The sequence below is a fragment of the Sinocyclocheilus anshuiensis genome, unplaced genomic scaffold (genome assembly GCF_001515605.1).
Source record: "Sinocyclocheilus anshuiensis isolate Anshui unplaced genomic scaffold, SAMN03320099.WGS_v1.1 scaffold447, whole genome shotgun sequence".
NCBI classification, from domain to species: domain Eukaryota; kingdom Metazoa; phylum Chordata; class Actinopteri; order Cypriniformes; family Cyprinidae; genus Sinocyclocheilus; species Sinocyclocheilus anshuiensis.
The window spans coordinates 2,612,430-2,632,850 of NW_015552615.1; the positions used below are offsets into that span (position 1 = coordinate 2,612,430).

The 20,421-nt window shown below is 36.8% G+C and overlaps 2 protein-coding genes across 2 annotated transcripts; one reads left to right on the forward strand and one right to left on the reverse strand.

The window, feature by feature from the left end:
- Positions 1 to 1,359: 1,359 nt before the first annotated feature.
- Positions 1,360 to 4,175, reverse strand: LOC107666003 (cysteinyl leukotriene receptor 2-like). Its single transcript, XM_016457094.1, has 3 exons — positions 4,169 to 4,175; positions 2,256 to 2,540; positions 1,360 to 2,168 (listed from the first exon to the last, which is right to left on the reverse strand). Exons 1-3 carry the CDS (start codon positions 4,173 to 4,175, stop codon positions 1,360 to 1,362), a joined length of 1,101 nt encoding a protein of 366 aa, XP_016312580.1.
- Positions 4,176 to 6,559: 2,384 nt separating this feature from the next.
- On the forward strand, positions 6,560 to 19,873 carry rbm5 (RNA binding motif protein 5). The gene is made up of 24 exons (XM_016457204.1): positions 6,560 to 6,624; positions 6,733 to 6,922; positions 7,010 to 7,165; positions 8,206 to 8,275; positions 8,914 to 8,987; positions 10,026 to 10,109; positions 11,640 to 11,700; positions 12,207 to 12,272; positions 12,485 to 12,645; positions 12,832 to 12,929; positions 13,042 to 13,129; positions 13,220 to 13,288; positions 13,378 to 13,447; positions 13,596 to 13,696; positions 14,432 to 14,552; positions 14,641 to 14,732; positions 14,820 to 14,984; positions 16,909 to 17,049; positions 17,151 to 17,210; positions 17,300 to 17,473; positions 18,036 to 18,110; positions 18,211 to 18,311; positions 18,423 to 18,552; positions 19,473 to 19,873. Exons 1-24 carry the CDS (start codon positions 6,608 to 6,610, stop codon positions 19,596 to 19,598), a joined length of 2,490 nt encoding a protein of 829 aa, XP_016312690.1. The 5' UTR covers positions 6,560 to 6,607; the 3' UTR covers positions 19,599 to 19,873.
- Positions 19,874 to 20,421: the final 548 nt, after the last annotated feature.

Below are 20,421 nucleotides of genomic sequence, written 5' to 3' on the forward strand. Positions count from 1 at the left end.
GTGTGTTGTGATTGGCAGCACTCGGCGCCTGGTCGGGAAATGTCATGCCCCTTACCATAGCCACCTGCGAGCTTCAGTGTAAATATTGCATCAAAATCAAATCAATTTGAGCGCGATTTAAACCCAGATGATTGTAACCACTCTAAGTTCGTCTGCTTTGGGAAAGCTAGTGTGTCTCTGACATAATGATAACACTCGTTGTTTTCTCTAGTGCAGCTCAACCAGGTCTCGTCCCATTCGTCGATATTTGTGATATCACAAATCCCGGAAAATATGCGTTGTAGTCCAAACGAGTCGTTCGTTGTAGTTTTTGAAAAGTGATTTCTATTAAATAAAATCTCCTTTTTGAAGTGGACTTTGAGCTTTGTAACTTCGCAGATCTTTTTTATGCTCAAACAGCAACATTACAGACTAACTAAAGTTGAAAAAGTGAAAAAGCATAATAGCACCCATTTAAAACATGAGACGCAGGGCAGGGGAACCAAAAAAACGCAAGGTCTAATGATGCTTAAACATTTTTTTTACTTCCTTTACTTGAGTGGCGCGTTTTGCGCTAGACGCAAAAGGCGCGACATATTTGATCGAGACGTGAGCGCGAAGGAGCAACATGGCCGTCTATTGAAAAACAATGGAAAAGTAGCAAAAAAATAAATAAAAAAAACACAGACAATGGAAAAGTAGCGCAACGGAACAGGAAAATGCGCTCTGCGAGACTGAAACGTCTTATAAGACTGATTTAAAAATAACATTTGGTTTATTTATGCTCTTAACACCTGTTTTAATTTGCACATCCTGTTTTTATTAAACAACATCTCGGACGCCAGTTTCGGTATTGTAGCGTGTAGCGTAATTCTCATTGCGACCGCTTGGGTCGCTATCACAGGCACTTATGGTTCCATGAAGAACATTTGGTGTAAAAAGTTTCTTTAGATTATTAAAATGTTCTAAACACTAAGAAAAAAAAATGGTTATTTGAAGAACTGTTTACTAAAAGTTTTTTTTGGGAAACCAAAATGGTTCTTTTAAGGCAATGCTGTAAACCCACATTATTTTCAAGCGTGTACCCGGATGAATCTTGCAAGAACATGTCCAGGATCCAGTTTTCTTGCGATAAAAGCATTTGCCAAATGCATAAATCTAAATATGACCCATTTCTGAGGTTGTGTGAGATTCACCCACATTTTATCTCATGCACAACATCTTTCAGATGTCAGTCTTTTAGTTGAGAACTTAAAAAAAAAGGAAATGGAAAAACAACCAAAATGCTATACTGTAGGTTCACTTTTTCAAAACAACAATAAAGACATCTGTTTCATACACTCGGATTTCTTCCTCTTCATCAAGTGCAACTATCTTTTACTACTGCAAATCATAATGGACTTGCTTTTCTTCAGAGTCAGACCGTTTGCATTGCTTGTCAGACTTGCACCCATCAGGTTTCTTTTCGTTTATGACCTGGCAGGAGCAGGGCAGACAGTCTTGGCGTACAGAAGTGAAGCCTTGGTGCCTTGACTTCTGCGAGCTGCTTCGACGTCGAAAAGACGGATAAACACCACTATGGCTGAATGAACCTAAAGTCCTTCGATCTGACACTCTACGGATGGCCGTGCGGAAAGTCTCTCCTGCAAAGTAGTACAACAAGGGGTTGAAGCAACTGTTGGACGCCGCCATGCACAACGAGATGACCAGAATTTTCACGAGGAACTCAATGACCGGGCAGCTCTCATTTAAAACTTTGGCATAAAGATGGACTGTGCGAGCGACGTGATATGGTAGGAAACACAGCAGGAATGTGCTCAGGACAACGGCGATCAAATACACCGAGCGTCGGCGGGTGTTTCCTCTTCGATTACCAATTTTTCGTCCTTTGATGAGTTTGCAGATGATGCATCCGTAGCAGACGAGAATTATAATGAACGGAATGACGAATCCAAACGAAACCCCCACGTAGTTCAAGCTATATATGCGATTCCATGACTTGTTGTTCCCCGGTTCAAAGCAACGCATCTTGTTATGCCGCTCTGTAGTACCTGTCATGAGGAATGGAATTGACGAGCAGGCCACAAAAACCCAGATCGCAAAGCATGATAGTCTGGCTCTCCACACCGTAACCAGGGACTTGTTGCGAATGGGGTGAACTACGGCGATGTACCGTAGTACGCTAAGACCTGTAAGAAACAATACACTTGTGTACAGGTTGACGTAAAAGGAAAATACACACCAGCGGCAAAACCAGTCAGGAAAATCCCACCGACCGCCCCTAAAATAGTACACCAGACGGAAGGGCAACGTCAAGGAGAAGCCAACATCTGAAATAGCCAAGTTAGTCATAAATACAGTGTTGGCCGTCTTCTTTGGAGTGAGACGCAGGAACACAAACAAAGCCACAGAGTTGCTGATAAATCCAATAGGGAATACGACACTGTACGTGACTTTGTACGCCAAATATTTGAAATCCTCACTTTCCTCACAAGTCTGATTCATGTCAGGTTCTTGGGTGACGTTGAGCCAAGATGGAGTTACCGATGTGAACACAGGAGCTGGAGGCAAAAAGAATAACAATTAGAAATTAAACGACTGTGTTGCGATCAGAAAAAGCGCAGTCATGGCACGCTTTAAGCATGCATGCAAAATAGAACGAATATCAGCTACAACAAGATGTCATGCTCTAGGGTTGATGGTTTTAATAATTCATAAAACACAATAGTAAAAAATAAATTCGAAAGTTCAAATCTCCTTCAGCAAACGTTATTGAGCCAAGAGATCAATCTGTACTGGTCAAGCATCTTTTGGCTATGCAAATGTGCAGGTCACCCAACCTGAACTGTTGTTTGCAGCATATTTGACTAAAAACTCTTTGCATGTGCTTGCATTTTCGCTCCCAATGCATGCGAGTCTAGTGTGGCCACACCACAAAAGACTGAGCATGCTGATAAAGTGATGAAGAAATGATATTAGAAAGTGATAAGTATTACAGTTCAGCCCTTGCTCAACAATAGCTTACTAAACCAGGAAAAAGACGTGTTTTATTTAAAACAGGTGTTTAAAAACTCCCCTTGGTTTTCAGGTTAAAAATTGCCATTGCCATAGAGGTTTAATACACAGACAGCAGGGTAGCATAAGCATAATATGCTTTACTTCATCTAAAACGTTTTTATACACTATTTTTAAAGCAGTTTTATATTTAATAGAGTTTATATTAATTTTGTATGAAACAATTTAGTATCTGAATATAAAAAAATCAATTTGCTGTATAAGTGAACTGCAAAAAGGGGGTTAAAATTATTATGATTATTATTATTTTAAAAAGGGGAAAAGGAAATGCAATACTTTATATTTGTGTGTCTATATAAGGCTCACATTCATGATTTTTTTAACTACCCAAATATCGTTATTTTATCAAGAAGTCTGTTGTTTCCAGTAGTCCCATCCATAGTTCATATGCAAAACATATGCAAAAGAATATTCAGAGAGTGAAATGAAAACAGTTGCACACTAACAATATTCAAATGACGGCTGTAAATATACACCTGAAAAACAAAACATGGGCTGTTGTTCTGCATAAAGAAAGGCATTGTTAATTATTAATGTGAGTAATAAACCAATTTTCTGTAAGTAACTTAACTGGTCTGGTTATGCTATTGAAAACACAATTGTACTGGATATTTACACTAAAGCTGCTCTTCCCTGGAATCACTAACGGAACAACTCTAACAAGTTTTCCAACTAGTCTTACATGAAAAGCACCTAAAGGTATCAGCATATTTTTCAAAACTTACCATGCTAATTCTTTACACAAAAGTACTCTGGACGTACTATATGGTACAGAAATGGTAAAATAGTTGATACTTTAGTTTATACCATGGTACTGAAATAGTAGTATTTAAGGTTCTTCTACGAATAGCCTACTCTGGTACTAGTGCAAATCCAAAATAATACGTTTTTGGTCACCACATTTACTTGAGCATATTGGATGTCAAGGACGCAGTACAAAAAGGTACAAATAAATATCACTGAACGAACCACTGAAAGAACCCTGCAAATATTGTTAATTAATTTCAGAACTATTAAATCACACCCTCACTGTACTTTTGTATTTTTTAAATTTATATCAAAATATGAAGCTCAATATGACTCATAATGAGACTCTAGCTGGAGTTTTACTCACCTGTCATTCTCTCTTGACCATCATCCTCCTCATCATCAGCGGACTGATGAATCCGGATGCGTTAAAATTACTGTAGCCTATAGCGTTATTTAACAACATGTCAAAATGTTCCTCTCTCGGCAGTTTCAAGTGTCTGCTTCCTCTATCGTGGTCTTGAAGAGTGCTGCCTCTTCTGTAGCTTACTTGGATGTCCCATCTTTGATTCCAGCACGCAACAGCACGAAATGCACCGGACTCTCCGATAGTAAAGAAAGTTACGTCCGAATCTTTTATAGAACCGCTTGCGTTCAATGATTCACACGAACCGATTCGCACAACGTTTTTTCGACTGCAGAGATGTGATAACTACACCGCATTTAAAAAAGAGATGTAACCTCATCGGTAAACAGCATATTTTCGCTAACATAAAATGAACGTAAACTTTTAGCCTACTTCTGGGGTATTTTTTGAATAATGATTCAAAAGAATAAGCGAAATGTTTTATGGGGCACATATATTGAACGAAACGAATCGATTCAATTTTCCAAAGAATTCAAGAGAAACCACACCTTCAGGAGTTTTTTTTCTTCTTCTTTTTTTTTTCTGTTGGTAGTTTCTCTGATGCAGGTGTGATGGCTTTCTATGCCTAATTCATATGAAATGTAATTGCGTAATTCTCTTAACTCAGTACCAAGCATGATATTTCCGTAATACATGTTCAATAATAGTATTACTATGTTTTTTTTTTTTTTGGATTGTCATAAACTTATAAAACAAGAAAAACACATATATGTATTAATAATAGATTAAAATATAAATGAAAAATACATTTTATTAATAAAATCATCATGATACATACTTTAAGGTTTTCATTTACTGAAACTGTTTGTTATTCTCTAACCAAATGTCACAGCTGGACATTGATTAGAGGAAGAGCGGTCGACGAAAATGGTAAGCATGAGACATCCTTCAAAAACATTAATTATGTTGCTGACCCCAAACTTTTGAATGGTATATATAAACAGAGAATGTTATATATCATGTTATTCTCTGGTTTTGATTCTGTCTATTGTGCGTAAATCATGCAAACCAGTTTGTTTATACGGGTGTCTGAGCACTAAATCACACCCCTGCTGTTTTATATATCAGCGCCTGTGTCTCAGTCTGCTTGGGGCTTCTTTTACGAGTCGTCCTCCCCTTAACTCGCAGTTCAAACTCCTTTACTGCACCCATGGCAATCTGTGTTTGAGGCCTGGAGGGTTGATACTCAGAAAATGCTGTAATTATGACGTCATTATGAAGAGGTTATAGAGGACCTTATACCCTTACTTCACACTCATATGCAAACTAACCTTCTGAGACCCAGAATTTTTTTTTTTTGTTTGTTTTTAGTTTTGTGAATTTAGTATTTTGTCATGTCATTACATTGTTTAGTGCATAAAATAAAATTTGACAAATTATATTTTATTCATATGTTATGCCATATCCTCTGTAGAAGACATCGGGACTTTAAAAAGACCTGTTTTTTAAGAAATAAAAAGACATGAAAAGGCAAAAACAGTGGGATTTTTGTTTTAATCACAAATCAATTTTAATTTTACTTAGTTTTTAGTTTTAATAAACTAAATCTAATTAGCATATTAATTATGTTTTTTTGGGCAACATAGAATGAACAAATAAGTGCAATAATGGGAGTAATAATTAGCAAAATTTTCATAATAATATCTAATATTTAATCGGAATATTGATACATAATTTTTTCTCTTCATTTGTTGTGTCTCCCAAAATGTGTAATAAACATGCTTTAAGTCCTGGTGTCCTCTACAGTGGTCATGTATGAAATCGATGTCCTGTTTCATAACAGAATGTCATATTTTGATTTGAAACCCCATAACATTTTCCTGAGATGTTGATTTATGACAAACAAAATATTATCATGTTTCCATAAGGGTGTTACACTTGATCACTAAATTAATGTCAGCCATTTTTAAAGACCAAGGAGAGGGAGTGGTCTTGGTGAAACAGCCAATCATTTGGTATCTCTGAAAAGCCCTGAATGTGCTCAGTACAGGACATCCAGACTTAAAACTGTGACATGTAACGTCTCATAGAAATCACTAAAACATAATGTCCTCTACAGAGGACAAAACTCCATAGCTAGTAGTCAGGAGGATATACAACTTATGTAAGTATCATAGTATTTCCTCTACAAAAGTTTTGTGATCTTATCAAATGGTAATACCATTTGGTAATTTGATATGTACCGTGGAATTTATTTATCATGAATTTGTATTTTTTATAAATTTGTCATTCCAACACAAGGCTTTTTAATGTCATATATCTGTGATATGTGCAACAAACTAATATTGTTGTATGTTGATTTATTTTATGTGTTATATATTCAGTGTATATATTGACTAATATATATATTTTTAACAGACCTTATATTGAGAAACAAAGATGGGAGCAGATAAACGGTGAGTGTTTTATGATTTATGAAGGTTTTACTTATTTAGGTAGATTTGCTGTAACCTAATTTAAATGTTGACATCCTAATAATGTTCATTAAATATTGTTTTAACTAGGATTAGCCGCACAGAACGCAGCGGCAGGTACGGCTCTGAACAGTATCGTGATGATGACCGCAGGGACCGACGAGATCGTGATGACCGTGGATACGACTCGTATCGCTGGAGTGACGATCGCAGAAGTGACCGCTACGATGGTGAACGAAGTGACAGAGGTGATCGATACTGGAGCAGGGACAGTCCTGAGGTGAGGGCTACCTATATATGTATTTGTTTATTGGATCTTTTGATATGAGAATGATGCTAACTTTACCAAATCTCACTGGTGTTACAGCGAGGAAGGAAGCGGCGCTGCAGTGATGGGTCTGATGACGGACACCACTCGGATGGTGATTACTCTGAGCATGATTACAGAGGAGACCCAGCTGACGAGAAGGAGAGCAAGACCATCATGCTCCGGGGTCTGCCCATGAACACTTCAGAGGCAGATGTAAGTTGTTGTTGTCTCCCCCACCCAAAAGCAGTGTTTTAAAAGGCTTCCACAGTATTGGAAAACCTGAATATATAGAGAGTTTTCTGAAATTGCATGGAAATCTCTGAAAGTATAATTATCAATAGTAAATAAATGTAACAAATATTTCAGAACTGGAATCAAATCTGTAACATGGACATTTTTGCACTTAATAATAACAACAAACATTTTAAAGGGGTCATTATGCTGCTAGAAAGAACATTATTTTGTGTATTTGGTGTAATGAAATGTTTATGCGCTTTAAGGTTAAAAAAACACATTATTTTCCACATACTGTACATTATTGTTTATCCTCTATACCCCTTAAATAAATATTTCCAGGCCCAGAATAAAAAAAATAAATAAATATCATGGAATTTTAGGCTGTGAATAAATTTAGTAAGCATTCCAGGCATGGAATCAAAAAATCGTATCATGGAAATTTCTGAATTATTATAATTAAGAATAATAATAGTAGCAAAAATGTATTTTAAATTTTTTCCAGGACCAGAATTAAAAAAAAAAATCTTATGGAATTTTAGGCTGTGAATAAAATTTAATAGTAATGAATTTAGTAAGTATTCCTGGCATGGAATCCAAAAATCGTATCCTGGACATTTCTGAATTATTATAATTAAGAATAATAATAGTAGCAAAAATTTTTTTTTTTTTTCCCAGGCCCAGAATTAAAAATAATAATAATAATAACAACAAATTAATTCAGTAAATATTCAAGGCATGGAATCAATAAATTGAAAAATAAAATGTTTTTTTTGAGTGAACATTAATAATATAAAATTATTTTAATAAATATATTAAAAATAAAGTACAAATAAAATTTGTAAATTCCAACCAGTGTTTAAAATAATTATTTTCTGAATTATTAAAAATGCATAAGTTTTTTAGTTTTAACTTAGATATTTTATCCTGGATTTCACTATGAAAGTCGAAATAGAAGCTGGCTTGGTTTTAGCAAACAAACTAGCAAACTTGATCTGACTTTTCCTTGTAATCCACAGATTCGAGCAGCCATTGAGCAGCTGGAGGGGCCAAAGCCAATGGACGTGAGGCTGATGAAAAAGAGAACAGGTGAGACTGATGTACCGCGGATCCTTCCTCTCCCAAACAAACCTGTGTCCACTGGGCCAACCTGCTTCCGCTCAAATGCCTTTTGCCATGGCAACATGTTATATGTCCAGTTTTACCCTTTCAGACTACGGAGTTAAAAAAAAAAAAAAAAAAAAAAAGGTACATGCAGAACTTACTCATAGTTATCAAGAGATAGGGTTGTACATTTGATACATGTTTGGAGGTAAGTTTTGTCTGGGTTTTGTGTGGCTCAAAATTGGCACAGTTGTATTTATGCCAATTGAAGTTACATGAACATAGGTTCAGTCATGTAGTTTCTTTATCTTGTTTAAGTACAAACATATTAAAGATCATCCAAAAGTCAATCTGATGGCAGCATCTGTCTCATAAAGATTATTTGCTTGTTAATACTAGCTATGTTTATGAATGTTTGCTTGGTTTTGATTATTGATTCAGCATGTTAGACCAACAGCTAGAATATTATAAGCTGCTGTTGCTATGGTAAAAGCTTCCAGGCAACCCCCTACATCATCCCTACAAGGGGGTCACGAAGCAGTTTGTGACAGAGTTTGAATGTTGTACCACTGAACCATATAAACTAACACGCCTCCCGTCTGTATATCTGAATGCCTCTCTAGGTATAAGCCGAGGTTTCGCCTTCGTGGAGTTTTATCACTTGCAAGATGCTACCCGATGGATGGAGACCAATCAGGTTGCTTCCTAATCACAAAGTCTAGCTTTTGCCCTGGGGAATAATGCAAATTAAATAGAAAAATATAAATGGAAGGAAAGCAAAAACAAAGTTGCTGCCCCAGCAGACTATATGGACAGAAATGGACCAAAGCCGCTGTTTTTGAAGGCAAGGTGTGACCAAAACATAAAGAGCCATTTGATGGATATTCTGGCTTCATGTTATTAACTTTACCAGAACTCTGTTTGTTAGCACGGGTAAAACAATCACTGATTTTAAAAAAGGGAAGTAGATAATACAGTTCAGGTGTGACTTGAATGACTCAAATGGGTTTTCTGCCACAATTTTTGTCATCATACTCTAAAAATTTATTTATTTATTTTCCCCCATAAGAGATGTTATGTTTCGAGGCTAGAAGTAGAAGTGTTGGTGCTGTATTTAACATCCCATTTCATGGACATCACTATTAAAATATATGAGCAGTTTTTAATAGTAATTAGTTGTTTTGCGCAGAGAAAGTAAATGTGGTAAGCCTATGCTTCGTCTTGAAAGTCCCCCCCATCCCGTTTAAGAAAGGAGTGCCTTTTTTTTTTTTTTTTTTTTTTTTTTTTTTTTATCTGTTATCCAGTGTGTTCTGCGGTCTTGGAGAAAGGTCTAACACCCCCACAGTTTCAAATGGCACGTCCATTGTGGTCTCGGCTCCCTCCCGTCGCATACATGTAAACACTTTCTTTCTCACCCTCTCAATTTCTCTCAAATTATATCACTTTCACTGTACTGGCACTTTCCACAAATAGGGCACAATTTTTTTTTTTTTGTTTTTTTTTTTTTTTTTAAGTGATATTTGTGACATTTTGCCCCTTTTTTTTTTTTTTTTTTTTTTTACACTCTGTTCCGGCCCCATCCGGACACTCGGGTCCCAAACACGCACCATCTTACACATTAAACCCTCCTGGGCGATCCTCACCCTAAACCCTCGTGGCTAATGTGGTTGTTCTTGGGCTGAGAATTAAACCTTCGTAATAGAGGAAATAACCAAACCCTTTCTTCCTTTTCCAGAAACTGCTGTCCATTCAAGGCAAGACTGTTGCCATGCACTACAGCAACAACCGTCACAAGTTTGAGGACTGGCTCTGCAATTCAGTAAGTTTCATGGGCTTCCCAAGATTTTGAACTGCATTTACAATGCCAGTTTCATGTCGAGTATTGTTCCGGTTTATTCTGAAATTTTATTATTAGATATTTTTAAAATGGTTTCGGCTGAAAAACCAAGAGGTTCTGGTTCAGTGTTTTTTTGTTTTTGGGGAAACCAAAAACAAAAAATGAATACTTCTAGTACTCAAGGTTGCATTAAATTGACCAAAAGTGACAGTAAAGACATTTACTATGTTAAGAAAGATTTCTATTTCAAATAAATGAACTTTGAAAGAATCCTACAAATGTATTGCTGTTTCCACAAAAATATGAAGCAGCACAACTTATTTCAACATTGATAATATTAAGAAATAAGAAAAGAATGATTTCTGAAGGATCATGTGACACTGAAGACAGGAGTAATGATGCTGAAAATTCAGCTTTGCATCACAGGAATTAGTTATATATTCAAATCGAAAGGGTGTTTTAAATTGTAATAATTTCACAATATTATAATTTTTGCCTTATTTTTGATCAAATAAATGCAGCCTTGTTTAGCATAAGAGTTTTTTCTTTTTCTTTCATAAACACCAATTAACACCAATCTTATGAACGGTAGTGTTAAACTATGGTATAGTTAAGTTGTATTTTGCATTAAAATAAATGATGGATACTATAAAAAATAAATGACTCATCTAAGGTCTTAAGTCTCGTACACACCGGGATGATTATCGCGTACGCTAATCGCTGACGTTTTTCGACGTGTCTTTTGTGTTCTTACCCAAGCGATTTTCGCTGGTGATGAGCCGAGTGAACGTGCAAATTCACTCCCTGACATTAGATGGCGCTTACTGAAAAACAGAAATACCCCGGTACACATCGAATCCTATTTGATCTGCAATTCCTCTCCATAACAACTCCCTCTTATCGAGATTTTTGTAGTCGCTGTTGCGTTTGTCATAAACCCTTTTGTGTTCAGACACCAATGAGACCAGCAGCTCTACATTCATCTTGCCACGATGCATATTCTTGGTCTACTTATTTCCTCTTCGTCGTTGGGTATCAATGTGTGCTCGGCAAGACCGTTTTGTGCTTGAGTGCCACCAAGTCGTGTTTTACTGTAACTTCAGCAGATCCAGGCATGTCAACAAAACTGCCAATCTCATCGGTTGGCCGGTTTTTAACGCGGCGTGTCAAACCAAAAAAAATGAGCCCGTTTTTTAAAAAAAATTACGCTTTTACGCCTCGCGTTTTGCGTGTCTGTGTGCACACTCACATTGGCACCCTTTGTTTAGTCACGAGGCGTTAAACGTTGGCGATATTCATCCCGGTGAGAACAAGCCTTTAGAAATGTTGTCAAAACATCCCTAGCTAAGTTTTGTTTTGGAAAATTAGTTATATATGTAGCATCTCAGTTTTTCAAATGGTCCACTTGGTGGATGTCCATCACGGTAAGTGTTCAAGCCACTCTAGTGTGCTTGTTACCTGGTGCCCCATAGCAGAAGTGTCAATTAAAACACTATGACCGGTTGCTTGCAGTGTGGCCTGTACAATTTCCGGAGGAGGCTGAAGTGCTTCAGGTGTGGCGCAGCTAAAGCGGGTAAGTAGCTCCCTGAGCAGGAAACCGCTGTGTGCACCCATCTGGATGGTCCAGTCAAACACAGTCATGTCCTTGGAGCATTTTTCTTTAACTAATGAGATCTTTATGGGGATGTTATCATGTACAGTGTTCCAAACTAATATATAATAGTAATTAATTGTTTTTATCACTCATGATAGCTGGTATTTGCTTTTTTTTTTTTTTTATAGCTGGTAACTTATATTATGGCTCCACTTAATGTTTTATATGCTTGCTAGTCAAATCAGGCATTAAAAGGTATAATAAGCACTCGTATTATTAGTTTACAGTACCTGCCTACTTAATGCCAATATTTTAAAAACAAAACACTCATTTTGACTGAGGACAGTCTCACTCTGGGATTGTAGGGATCATGTATAATGACCTGCCCAAAGCCTTTGTATGGGGCTCTTTCAGTGATGTTGTTTGATCAGGCTTCTGTGTTAAAAGAAACTCAGTGTGCTTTTATTCTTTGTGCTTCTTTTCAGATTCTGAGTCCAGCAGCACCACAGGAACCACAGACACCCAACCCAGCGGAGATTATTATGGCGATAGTAAGCACTTTTCCATAAATATCACCTCTGAATTAGGGATGCACCAAAAAAATATCTAAAAGTCAATTGCATATAATTGGGTTCCAAAATTATCCAGTGTAGGCTGATGCTGATAATTTAAATGCAAATGTTGGCTGATACGGGTATGACCTGTAGTGTGTTGTTCAGTGCTTGTTTTGCATTGACGCTGATATGTTTGCATGTTTTGACAGCCATCATCCTGAGAAACATCGCCCCTCACTCCACTGTTGAAGCCATTCTGACGGCACTCGCCCCCTATGCCAACCTCTCGCCCGGCAACATCCGCCTCATTAAGGACAAACAGACGGGCCAGAACAGAGGGTTTGCCTTCGTCCAACTTGCCTCTCCTTTGGTACCTGTTTTATCCCTTCCTCAGTTTATACAAATCTCTTTTGTTCCAAAGATCATCTTAAACAAAGAGAGAGATTGATCTTGTAAGGGGAAACCAGTGTAAAATTATTAACAATCAATAAGATTAAACCTGCATGTACTTTTGTACCATTTTTAGCACATTTTGATGATGTTTGTGCATTTGCAGGAAGCGTCACAGCTCCTAACCATCCTTCAGGGCTTACAGCCACCTCTCAAGCTGGATGGGAAGACTGTTGGGGTCGACTATGCCAAGAGTGCTCGAAAGTACGCATCTCTCGCTCATATCCTCGTGCGGTTGATTTACTCGGAAGAATTTTTCCATTTGCTGTAGCTTGATTAATAATTCAGTTTACTGAAATGCCGTTTTGTTTCTCAGGGACCTGTTATTGCCAGATGGGAACCGTGTTAGTGCTTTTTCGGTTGCCAGTACAGCCATTGCAGCTGCTCAGTGGTCCTCCAGTCAGGTATGAACAACTTTATTGTAACCGTGCCTCAATGTTAAAACAGAATTATGCATGCATGACTGGTTTAATTGATTATATTTCACTTTGCAGCCTCAGCAGAGTGTGGAGCCGACATCAGAATACAGCTACCTGCAGGAGGGATATGTACCCTATTCACAGGTCAGCTGACTGCACCATCTGAAACGCCAGCGCATTCATATAAATCGTTTTGCAATTGAGCTGAGCTAAGATGGGTTTGTTGTGTTTAGGAGTACCAGGCGTACTATCAGCAGCAGGCTGGAGCTGTGGACCCTTCCCAGGCTAACGGCATACTTGGAGGTAGCGTTCGCATGGCATTGTCTATTTATTTTAGTTGGAGAATCATAGTAGGATTTTGCCAGATCACAACATGTTCTTTTATGAACGTAAAAGCATCAGTGGTGCTTGCTGGTTCCCAAGTTGAAAACTGGTATTTTTGGATTTGTAGCGGCTCCAGGTGTGAAGGTTCTTTCTGCTGCTACAGCAGTGGTGATCTCTCAGAGTGCGCAGGTCTATCAGCCTCATATCATTGGCCAGCCAGCTGCTCAGGTGACTTTTTATGCTATGACTTGTTTATTCATTTTTTTTATTAGATAACTTTTACTATAACTAACTATTAAATTCTAGTGCAGCGCTTCTTAATGAGGGACAAGGATGCACTTGAGGGCTTTGTTTTCCAATTTCCAAGTGCTGCAAGATGACTAAAGTATTTCAAATAAGGCAAAATGGGCTTTAGAATAAATTTAAATGGCTAAAAATCAAGATTTAAGCATTTATTTTTTGTATTTGCTTTCATTTTATTGGTGATTTAGTGTGTTTTCCCAACCTGGAATAAGTCCTTGAAATAATAAACAGTAATTTTTAATAATGCGTATAAGTGTTTCTACTTGTATGAACCTTGATAATTGATATTTGTGAATGTAAACATTCTTAAATATCCAGTAATCACGAACCACTTACAGCTTACCTGCGAACTTGGGTGAAAGTAGCTCTATTCCAATATCAGATTTTTCCTAAATGATTTCAACGGCTGAATCCAAAAGATATTTTTAGAAAAAAAATCCCCATCCCCCATTCAATTATTGAAACTTCTGCAACTTATTAGATGGATTTATTTGTAATTATTTTAATGTATTGCCAATCCTAGTTTCTGCGAACAAAAATTAATAGAAAACACGCATCTTTGACATTACAGCAGAAGTGCTAAAATTATCTTCGGGCGGTTTGAGAACCACTGTGCTAGTGTAAAGATCGTTCTAATCTCATAACCCATTTTATTGTCAGGCATTGCAGATTGAAGGCAAAGCTCAGCCCTTCGCAGCTGCTGCCACCATTTCCACCCCAGCAACCTCTGCAGTCACGGCAACCAGCACAGCAACAGCTACCTCTCAGGAAAACCAAGCCAGTAAGAGCAGATCACTAAATCCACGTCATCAAATCAGAAGACATTATGCTACAGGTTTCTGATTCTTTTGCCATCTCATTTCCTCTAGCTGTCCCAGACACTTCATCTTATCAGTACGATGAGTCTTCCGGGTATTATTATGACCCCAGCACTGGCCTGTACTATGACCCAAACACACATGTACGTATGCCATGCACTTTTCAACAAGGCAATACTGTTTCATCTGGGTGCGTGTAGAGGGTTCTAAGTAATATTGTTTTTCTGTAGTACTACTACAATTCCCAGACTCAGCAGTATCTGTACTGGGATGGGGAGAAGCAGGCCTATGTGCCCGCAGTGGACGCCAACAACGCGGCTCAAAGCGCTGCTGCCTCCTTGTCCACTCCTCAGAAGGAGAGGAAAGAGAAGCCTAAAAGCAAAACAGCTCAGCAGGTAATAACAATTCAATATGCTTGGAAGCTTTTAAAGTACTACTGTGTTCTAAGACTAAACAGACTTCATTTTTTGCTTGCTTGTCAATACAACAGATGAAAAAAAATCGAATAGACTGTAGGGCATCCCGATATAGAAATACAATTGTCATGTGGCTTAATGGTCAAATTGTGATGGCTGTGATTTAATTATATAAATATGCACTGGCAGTTTCGGGAGTGCTTGTTCATTTACATTCGTGCAATTAGGGCTGTACGATATGACAATTTTTGATCTTGGACGATTGAAATGTCTCTACGATCTGCTTTTGAAGAAATATCGTATCGTGCTACAGCGCACATTCTATCAGCTGCAGTTCTGGCGGCTTCTCAGTCTCAATATACTGTACAACGTGGCATACATTCACGTCAAATGTTACCTCAGCAGTAGACTTGCACTCACGGGACGCTGCACTTATTTTCAATCCAAAAAGTTCATTATTTGCATGCGTTTTAACACCTTGCCGGTTAAACATTTCATTCGCGTGCTATTCTAACATGTGCTTTTTTCTGAGCACGTAACGGTACACTTGCAGCGTGCAAATGTACAGCGTATGATTACTGGACTAATTAATCTTTGTCTAATACTGTCAAAAACACACAAGGTTTACATATAAACACAGTTGGTTATGTCTAAAGTGAAAGTAAACGGTTGAGAGAAAAATGGATGCATGCCTGTATATTAGATGCGTGCAGGTCTTAAAGGAACAGTAGTAAACATGCTGCCGCTTGTCATTAAAGGGATAGTTCACCCAAAAATGTAAGTTGTTATTATTTACTCCCTCACATGTTGTCCCAAACCTGTATTAATTTCTATCTTGTGCAGAACACAAGAGGTTATTTTAAAGAATGTGGGTAACCAAAAAGTAGCTGGTCCCCATTGACTTTGATAGTAGGGGAAAAAATTACTATGGAAGTCAGTGGGGACCAGCAACTGTTTGCTTACTCGCATTCTTCAAAATATGTTCAACAGAAGAGAAGAAAAGCTCATTCAGGTTTAAAACAGCTTGAGTGAGTAAATGAACTAATTTGAGTGAACTATCCCTTTAATGTTAATAAAACAAAAAACCTCCAAGAGAAAAATCATTAACTGCTCTTGACTGAAGAACATTAATACAGTTGGTTTAATAAGAATCAATGTATAATTGATGTATATAGTTTTATTTTTATATTTGTTAATTCAATTTCTTGAATGCTATGCTAAATACACCTACTGTACCTGAAAAATAAAGCACTGTTTGTTTTATTTGTATATTATGTGTTTTTATTTTGTTTATTTTTTTTTATAACAGATAAAATGATGACAAAGCTTTTTATCTTTGGCCTAAATATCTGCCATTCTATTTTATTTAATATTTTGTTACCTTGTAAGGCTTTGTTTTTAAAATGGGGAAATTAGTTTGGCTGTTCTGCTCAGACAGCTTGCAAATTAGTAAAACCAACATGACAAAAAATAGCGATTAAAATCATTAATCGTGATATGCCTGTAAAAAATCATGATCTGATATTTTTGCCACATCGCCCACCCCTGTGTGCAATTCATGATTCAGTGTTTCGGCTTCTCAGAGCACCAAAAATAAAAGCTGGATGATTTAAAATTTGAAACATTAAGAAATGAACAATGTTAATATTTGTATTGTAATTTTGATTTTGCAGTATAAAATATATTTTCAATATTGTGCAGCCCAGATAGACTCTGTGTGATTTAAATCTAGGAATCAGACAATTGTATAGAATTAGAACACCCTAGCAACCTTTTAGCAATGTCCTAGCAGCCATTTACAAAATCCTAGCAGCATGCTGGCAGCACTCACATGTTCAGAAAATGTCAAAAATCTAGCTATTTCAATCCTCCACTGGTACTAAAAAATATCTTTGTGTGTCAGATTGCGAAGGACATGGAGCGCTGGGCCAAGAGTCTGAACAAACAGAAAGAAAACTTCAAGAGCTGCTTCCAGCCCATCAGTCAGGAGGAGAGGAAGGAGGCGGCGGCAGCAGATGCTGGTTTCACTCTCTTTGAGAAGAAGGTATGAAAGCTGAAGACACTTAGATGATGATCTCTTTTAATGATGGTGGTGATGGTTTTGTCATAATGCATGGTTTGTGTGTTTTCTTTGCATGTGAGCAGACAGGAGCACTGGAGAGGCTTATAACCGAGGCCACAGAAGAAGAGAGCTCCTCATCAAAGGTCCCGGATGCACTGTGCACCATTACAAATCATGTCAAGTTATGAAGTTGTGTTAGATGATTAGTTTAACTCGCTGTGCTGCGCTGCAGGTGGGGCTGGTGGCAGCGTACAGCGGCGACAGTGAGCCTGAGGAGGTCACGGAGGGTGATGACCACGAGGACAAGCTGACCGACTGGAAAAAGATGGCCTGTCTGCTGTGCCGAAGGCAGTTCCCCAATAAAGAAGCTCTGTTCCGCCATCAACAGCTCTCAGACCTGCACAAGGTAATGAGCCTGAGCTGTTGGAGTTGATTTACAATCATTGCCATCACTTTTAAACATTTTAAAATCCATTTCATTCCATGGGGGTTTTTTCTTTAACAAATAAAAAGGTTGTAATAATCTGAAAGATTATAATCTTTTTTTATCTTCTGAATAAAATAAGATAATCTTCTGAAAGAAGTGTCTCCTGCTCACTATGGCTGTATTTAGTTGATCAAAAATACAGTTAAAAAAAACTGTAATATTGTGAAATATTATTACAATTTAAAAGAATTGTTTTCTGTGTGAATATGCTTTAAAATGTAATTTATTCCTGTGATGCAAAGCTGAATTTTCAGCATCATTCCTCCAGTCTTCAGTGTCACATGATTCTTCAGAAATCATTCTAATATGCCGATTTGCTGCTCAAATATTTCTTCTAATTAATATTAACAGCTTCATATTTTTGTAAGCATACGAGACTTCTTTCAGAAACATTAAAAATCTTAACACTCTACAGGTCAAAAGTGTGGAAAGATAATTTATTTAGTATACATATTTAAATATATACATCCGTGCATTCCAGCAAAACTTGGAGGTTCTCAGGAGATCCAAACTGAGCGAAGCAGAACTGGAGGAGTTGGAGAGGAAAGAGACAGAGGTGTGAGCCCTCATTATAAATTCAACCACACTTCCTCCTTTTAAAGAGCATTTTCTGGATGTAACTGACACTCCTGTCCCTTTTACCTTGTACTGAACAGATGAAGTACAGAGACAGGGCTGCTGAGAGAAGAGAGAAATACGGTATCCCTGAACCCCCTGTGCCCAAGAAAAGGAAGTTTACCCAGCCAACACCTGTAGTGTAAGTTCATGTGTTTTTGACTCACAAGTTTATTTCAGTAGAGATGTTTACTAATACAATACAGTTGCAATAGCAATATAACAGTGCATTTTGCGCCATGCGGTTTTACAGAAATTATGAACAGCCCACTAAGGATGGTCTGAACAGCGATAATATCGGTAATAAGATGCTGCAGGCCATGGGCTGGAAGGAAGGCAAAGGTCTGGGTCGAAACCAGCAGGGCATCACAACACCTATTGAGGTACGACTCGTTCTACCCGTCATGTTATGTTACCATGGTATACTTAGTATTCGGTTTACATAACACAAATGTGTTAAATGTGTCTTGTACAATTAGCATAAATGTATTTGTCAGTGTAGGTGGAGTCTGTTAGTATATGAAAAATATACGTGCATGGACAAACATTTACAATTTGGCAAGCATAAAAAAAAAATTTTTTTTTTCTTTGCATTATTTTTGCACAAATTTTGAAGTTGTAAATCCAAAGTGTCCTAGATTTATCCATCTTTTGAGCAGTGGTATTTTAGTATAATTGAGTTAATATTATAACTTTAATGTATATTTTCTATTTTCATTTTAATTTCACAGATTTTTGTAATTTTGTTGTTTGTCTTTTTTTTTTCATCTGCTTAATTTTTATTCTTTATTTTACTTGTTTTAGTACATTGTTTAAATTAAAACAAAATAAAATGTAGCTGACAAAATGTTGGAGTTTTAATATATATATATATATATATATAATATATTATATTATATAATATTATATTATATATATATTTATTTATTTATTTATTTATTTAAATAACATTAACATTTTTTTTTTAAGAAAAAAACATTTTTTGTATGGTTTTAGTTTGTTAAATATAACAACCCTGCGTTCCATGTTGAATATGCTAAATAAAATCAAGATGCATTTTAATATTCTTGAGAGGTGTTATTTCACAATAAATGATGTTGTGAGCGTTGTGATGACCTGTGCTGTTCCACATGCAGTGGGAAAACTAAACTAGGCTGCAAATATTTTGTTGTTGTTTTTGCAACTCAATAATTGTATACAGGTGTGGCAGAAGGTTAATTTTGAATCCTGGTCACACTTAAGTAGCTTTATGTGCAGATACTTGACATAACTAAGACATGAATCTTTGTCATCTTGTCTGCAGGCTCAGTTGAGAATGAGGGGAGCTGGTCTGGGAACTAAAGGAAGCAACTACAGCCTCTCTGCTTCAGATACTTACAAAGATGCCGTCCGGAAAGCCATGTTTGCACGCTTTACAGAAATCGAATAAATGAAGATCTGTCATGTCAGTTTGACTAAAAAAAAAGAAGTCTGGATTGAGGCTTTTATCGTCCGTCATGTATTTTATTTTGTACTTCATCTCAGTTAATGAACATGAGACATGTGACTAGAAGAATGTGTACATATGTACAAAGTCCTCGAGAAATGTGAAGAACGTGTTTTTGATTTTGATTATTTGCTTTTTCCAAAATAGATCTTGAACTGTGTAAAGTTTATATATGATCTCATTTTTGTACATAAGAAAATAAATGAGACTGAACTGAATTTGAATGCTTTCATCTTTTGGGTGTAATTTTCTTACATAGGACTTCATGCTGATTGGATCGTTTGTTTTTGAGAAGTTAATTTACAAGTCGAATCTGAAATGCTATTATGCTGAAAGCTAAAAAATTCTCTAGAAAAGGCTTTCCTCTTTGACTTTACCACAACACCTCTGCTAAAGACATGATGGTGTTTGCTAAATTAATGCTCTGTCATGCTACCAAAAGTTGAGCATTTTTTGCTTTCAATATGAAGAACTGACATGTGCCATCTACAATATTAATTTAGCAGATTCTTTATCCAAAGCGACCTGCAGGTGTTATGCATCTGTGAATCCACTTAAACATTAAAACAGATCTGACTTACCTTTAATAATGTTAAGTAAATAATTTAATAAGTTTCTGCTGTATTGTGAATGTAGTAACTATGACTGTTTTGTAATGTAGCATTTACATTGTCATTTAGCAGACTTTTATCCAAAGCGACTTACAAATGAGGACAATGGAAGCAATCAAAATCAACAAAAGAGCAATGATATGCAAGTGCTATAA

Bases quoted from the DNA above. Each gene is read 5' to 3' on its own strand.
- LOC107666003 (XM_016457094.1), bottom strand. The intron at 2,169-2,255 runs GTCGGTGGGATT...TGTTTCTTACAG, and splicing joins GGTGTACTATTTTAGGGGCG to GTCTTAGCGTACTACGGTAC.
- rbm5 (XM_016457204.1), top strand. The intron at 8,988-10,025 runs GTTGCTTCCTAA...TTCCTTTTCCAG, and splicing joins GATGGATGGAGACCAATCAG to AAACTGCTGTCCATTCAAGG. The intron at 13,130-13,219 runs GTATGAACAACT...TTCACTTTGCAG, and splicing joins CTCAGTGGTCCTCCAGTCAG to CCTCAGCAGAGTGTGGAGCC.